Source organism: Danio rerio, chromosome 17, assembly GCF_049306965.1.
Source record: "Danio rerio strain Tuebingen ecotype United States chromosome 17, GRCz12tu, whole genome shotgun sequence".
In the NCBI taxonomy this organism is placed as follows: domain Eukaryota; kingdom Metazoa; phylum Chordata; class Actinopteri; order Cypriniformes; family Danionidae; genus Danio; species Danio rerio.
The window spans coordinates 39,056,263-39,062,262 of record NC_133192.1 but is presented as its reverse complement, the minus strand read 5'-3'; the positions used below and the strand labels follow the sequence as shown (position 1 = coordinate 39,062,262).

At 38.0% G+C, this 6,000-nt stretch overlaps 1 protein-coding gene across 2 annotated transcripts in view; it reads left to right on the top strand.

Annotated features, from left to right (window-relative positions):
• Positions 1-523: 523 nt before the first annotated feature.
• Positions 524-6,000, top strand: part of asxl2 (ASXL transcriptional regulator 2) — a 32,805-nt gene continuing 27,328 nt past the window's right edge. Inside the window, exons 1-2 of one of the 2 annotated variants that reach the window (XM_005158855.6) lie at positions 524-687; positions 4,879-4,961. In XM_005158855.6, the coding sequence (XP_005158912.1) occupies positions 631-687; positions 4,879-4,961 (140 nt within the window). In that variant the 5' untranslated portion in view covers positions 524-630. Of the gene's footprint in view, positions 688-4,878; positions 4,967-6,000 lie in introns of both variants that reach the window. The other variant, XM_073927803.1, reaches the window with a different exon arrangement.

The following is a 6,000-nucleotide window of genomic DNA, read 5'->3' as shown; positions in this document are numbered from 1 at the left end:
ACATTTGAATTGGATTAACTATACTGGTAACACTTAAATATGTAACAATGCACACTATTCACTACTGGCTTATTAACTGTCTATTAATAAAATATGAACTGTTTATTAGTAGGCTACTCATGAATGATCTTTCTACCTCCCTAATCCTGCCTAATACCTACACCTAACTCACTAACTAGTAATAAGCAGCTAATTAGTTTATATAACGTTAGCTAACAGTCTTAGTTAATGTTTTTATGTTTACTTTATAATCCTGCAAAGATTGTTTTGGCACGTGTCGCATATGCCATATTTTAACCCAGTATTAACAAGCGAGCCAAGAGCTCTAGTAAATGCGCGATGAAAAATTGCACAATGTACGCGTAAAATGGATACTGTGTACGCGTGTGTGTCTTTTTGCAGCTTGAAACATTGATACAGGTGAAAACAAAGGGTCGAGAGTATGTAGGTGGTTTCCCCTGAACTGTCATCGTAGCGTTACAGTAAGATGACGTTTCCCAGAGGGTCACATGGTTCGCCTCTTACAGTAAAAACCCAATATGGCAGAGATGGCAGGTCTTGCAGGGTAACTAAAGCAACATCAACACTTCGCACAGCACACAGGTCGGTTACCCGCGACCGAGCGCAGACATGAGGGAACGACAGAAGAAGAAAAAGGGCAGAACATGGGCAGAGGCCGCCAAAACGGTAAAAACCGAGACTTCTTGAGCGCTTGTTTCGCTTGTTTTCGCCTTGTGCTCCCACTTGTACAACTGTGTTTGAGTTCATGACCCGCTGTTGTAGACGAAGTATTGCGTATGCATATCAAGGCCTGGTGTCGGTTGATGTTGCCAAAGTGCATTTAGAGTCATACGATAGCAAGCATGACTTAAATGATTTTCTCCATTATCACGCACCATTCGGGAACTTTATTTGTTTCGGGAAGTGATTTGATGAAACGTCTATAGCGTGACGTTCGTGTCGTTGCTAGCTTGCCGCGAAGAGCTTAGCGCGCTTATGGATAGTGACACTGGCTAGCCAGTTAGCTTAGCTCACTTAAACCCGCACAAACAGCGCAGTATTATCATTAACCTTCCTATGACACTTCAATATTGGTCTACTTTTGAATTCGCCGGTGTTTTCGGCTGAAAAAGGTCAGAAGCACCGCCGGCTTGAGCATGTTGTGTCGGTAGAGACTGCGAGCTTGTCAAACGCCTTGTTTACTTTTTTGACGCGGTTGAAGTGGTGATTATATCCGTCTTTTGATAGTATGCTATATCACATTTAGAGATGACTGCACTGTGTTGCATATAACTTTAAACCTCTTTGCTTATATGAGACGGAAAGTTGACAAACTGTAGCAGGGCAATGTATACAAGTGTCCGCCCATGACCACAAGCTGAGGCTTCATATTCAGAGTTTCCGACATGCACCTGTTTGCATTGTCCAGTTTTTCATCGTTCATTTGGTTCATTTTAATCAGCTTGTCATTGAATCTGACTTAGAACCGGCGCTTTTTAAATTCCATCTTCTAAAAATAATAAAAATAATTAATAAAAATATGTTTTTTTTTTGTTGAAACAACATTTTCTCTGGTGACTAGAGTTTTCCAATAGCTGTGTCCCAAATCGTCTTCTTCCAGCCATGGGGCCCAAAAGTTTGTACTTTAATTTAACCTTAATTGGTTTATTTTGCTGTAACTCAATGTCTTTTTCTATATTTTGTCCTAATGCAAAATAACAACACGTAAAGCATCTTGCAAAACTTAAAATGCATTCAAAACTAAAATAATATATAAACCATTTCGTTTTAAAACTAAATCTTTACCTAATTTGACTGCTGGACTGCTCCATGATTGAGGAAGGAGGACACATTTGCGCAGAAGTAATATTTATTTAACCTTTTTTTTTCTTTAGACCCCGTCATACAAAATATGATAGAGAATTATGTTATATATAATTTATAGGTATAATTACTTCTATTTATTTTGGGGCCCTCAGATTTCCTGCTTACCTTGCTTAAATCCTCCTCTGAAATGGAACTTTGGTTTTGTTTTGTGTGTTGTATGAATGTAATCATACATCAGTTACCATGTAAGGTTAGTAAGTTTGGTACTTTCTTGCCACACACAGCTTTTCATCTGCTATATACCAGGGAAGTATTCAGTTTTGTCAAGAACTAAACTAAGCAGCATCACATTACAAACATTAAAAACCTTCATTTGATATGACCGTGTACTTAACTGCTTTGATGAGGGAAAGAACTAAATGCTGAAAAGCATTGAAAAGGACACACAATTAAAAACAATTATTTATTTTAATAAATCTATTTTTCGATTTAAACACAATTTATTTTATTTTGAGAAACATTTAAAATATTTATGGACAGTAAACATGTCAGGCTAATTAAATTATTGACTAAATAGACTTTAATTACTGTTCATTAGTAGTAATAAATTATGATCTTATTCTGCATCCATAATCCTACCCAAACCTAAACCCAACTTCTGCCTTACTGACTATCATAGATATATACACTTTATATCGCATACAAACCCGGAACATGCGTCAATAGCGCTGACACATTTGTACAGTGCTCCCAGGGCAAATGTCATTCAACAGCACTAGTCAAGACTAAAGCCAATCTGAAGATGCTGCACTTTAGCGCTGTGCATGGGTGTAGTAATGAGCAAACAAAGAAAACAAAGCACAAAGGCAGAACATTTCATAGGTAAGATTTTGTTTTTTACGTTTTTATGTTAAGGAATTTTGTGCTAAACTAGTAGCGTCATTGACGATAATACAGTCACTTACTGCACTGACCATAAGGCAAAGTAGCACCAACTCGCACTAAATACTAGGCTTATGCTAGTTTTGTTGAATAAAATCAGCAAACAATGTAAATAATAATGACAACAAGATGCTGCCGTGCTAGAAACTTTTATTATTGTCGGCTAAGAGTAAGAGTCGTTCATAACGGAGATTAATTTACAAACGAATCACTCCCTCCATCGATGTAGATAATTTTTTCATAATTTAAAAAAATATTTGTGTACTGACCACCGGGAAAACTCCCCATCAAAGATATATGTATAAATGTTTACATATGGCTCTGGATGGCCAGTCCTCCACTACACTTTGGTCCCACATTAGTTTCAAAGGAGCGTTACCCTGTACTAAAATGGTGGCTTTATTAACACATTCCTTCCTATAGACACCAATAACGTAGGCGACAACTAATGTAAATATCTATGACTAACTATTAATAAACAGCTTATTAGTGGTTTATTAAGCTAGATGTGCTAGTTAATGGCGTGAATTGTGACCTAAACTAAAATGTTGCCCAAATCTTTAATTATTTTGAGCTTGTTAGAGGCTGACTTGCTAAATCATTTATGGGGCTATATGCTAAGCAAAATATGTCCTTTGTTGATCATTGGCCTCTGATTGTTGATTCTTTCTGTATGCATTAGCACAAACTCTGCTTGTAAACACAGTTGTTGAGTAATGCGATGGTAATGCGATGGGTTCAACAAAGCAATTAACAATTGACTTATATGGGTTTTTCTCAGGATGACACAGATCAGGGAAGCCGATGACTGAAATTTTATGCTGATTTATTTCCGCCCCTGTCCTTCATCTAGTAAAATCTAACAGTTAAAATAAACACTTAACAGTTGGTGTAGTAAATGATGTATAAAATGACGTATACACTTTGGAGATAGCACAGTGTGTAATCAAAATGACTAAAATCTCCAAAAGGTGCATCGAAATAACAATACTATAAGTACAATCATAATCTAATAAACGTTTGCGAAGAGAAAAGGCTTAGTCATAACAAAACGCTTGGCAAAAAGCCCACAGGAAACGCAGAAGTGAGTCACAACCTCTGTGACGGACAGATTGTTAATCAAGAGTCAGCTTTTTGTCACGTTTTTCCAAACAACATCAGTAATTTGAGGCACGATCAACCGATGTTAATTAATTAATATGGACCAATGGGTGTAGTGTTTTTCAGCCAATGATGAACTTCTGGTGATTGCTTTATGTGACTATTTTCAATTTCATACAGTGTTGCCAACTATTTCCAATGAATACTAGCTAAAGCCTGCCTGAAAAGTAGCCAAATGTTGCCAGATGGCGTCACACACTAATTTGCATATTAGTAACGTCATCACGTAGTATCTGACAAGCGTAAACCCGTCATGTCTTTACTCTCTGAGGCGCCGAGTATTATATTAAAACATTACATCCAGATGCACAATAAACAGTTTCTTATTAACATATTACTTTGTGTGATGACGTCATTTGACTTAAAACTACATCTTTATGTAGTATACGAAATAGATGTTTTTTCAAATTGACTGAACATCTCAGCAAAAACATTTGAAATTTGTACATTTAGATTTGTATGAAAAATGTAGTTGACTACCTCAGCCGCAAACCTACTATGTTGACAGCTGAGCCAATCAGAGTCAGAATATCTGCTTGAGGTTTTGTTTGAGGAACTGTAGTTTACCAACAATAGTAACATCAGAATGACTGAATTGAATGCAGGAGGTAAATTTACATCATCACTGTGACACAGCTCTCGGGCCTCCATCCAGCATCTGACTTCACTTGTGGCCAAAAGCCACCGATCACTTGGAATGTCTGGAGTCTGTTTGCATTTCTCACAACACAAGCACTTCTGAATGCGTCTCAAAGTTCAAACTCACTTTTTTTTCAGACCCCAGAAGTGTAGGCCAGTTTTGAAAGCCAACGTTTTCAGCTTCACTGGGGTCATCTAATGATAGAACCAGACTGACCGTCAGTTCTGCCTCATGCTCTCTCTGTGGTTTCTGCTGTAGCGTGAGTCACAGCTGCTGAATTGTTCTTGTTACCGTAATCCTGTCCGCAGGTGCTTGAGAAGTACCCCAACACACCCATGAGTCATAAAGAGATCCTGCAAGTGATTCAGAGAGAAAGGCTGAAGGAGATAAGGTAAGGTCGATCTCCAGATGTTTCTTTATTAAAACAGATCGTTCTTCAGCCAACACACTTCTATTACTTTATTTTACTCACTGTCCCCCGTCCCTGAGATGTTCCACATCATGTGCATTGTCATTTATTGTCTTTTGTTTTCCCAAAGCACATTTAATGTGGCCGCATATCTAATTATCACATCTTTTTTGTTGTTGTTTGTTTGTTTCATTTCTCTGTTGTCTTCCAGAAGGTAAGATTATATAGTAGTACACCCTTCCCTGTAACTAACTTAATTCCATTGGCCGATCCCTATGCTTGTTATTAACATGTCCCAGTTGACGAAGCATGCAAAGGGACTCTGGCTCTGTTTTCACCTCGTATTAACCTGCGCTTTCAGTGATCTGATTACGAGTGGTCAGTGGAGATGTTTTCAGTTGGTATCAAAGGGCACCTAGGTTCCCCCTTTTTTCAGATTTATTATGAATCTTTTGTGTCTCCAGATTGTGTCTGTAAAGTTTCAGCTTAAAACACCCATCAGATTTTTCATTATACCTTTTATAAGATTCTGTTTTATACATTTTTGCGCTGGGTGGCGGTTTTGCTCTACTGCACCTTTAAGGCTAGTTCTCCCCGCCCACCATTTCTACATGCCTTTCTGCGTGCCTTAATCTCCTCCCTCGGCTGCGTCAGACTACAAACAGACATAAAGGACGCAGATCTCATGTAGCATTTGTGAGAAATACTACAGTAAGAACTTTTGCAAAGAAAATTTGATGCATTTCCTGTGTTAAGTTACAACGATGAGTCACACACAATGTCAAAACAAAATTCACGCGCAGACACACAAACACACACACATACCCAGCACAGATACGATACGCACATACATACAGACAGATCGCGTTGAGCTTTGCACTCTTTTTGCACGCAAATGTAAAAGGATACAGGCTAATCTCCACTGCTGTATGGATATCTGTTATGTTAGTGTACAAAATAAACCTGATTTAACGTCCACAAATTGGGATTGAAACGTCTTCTTTTATAATTGTTCTGACGC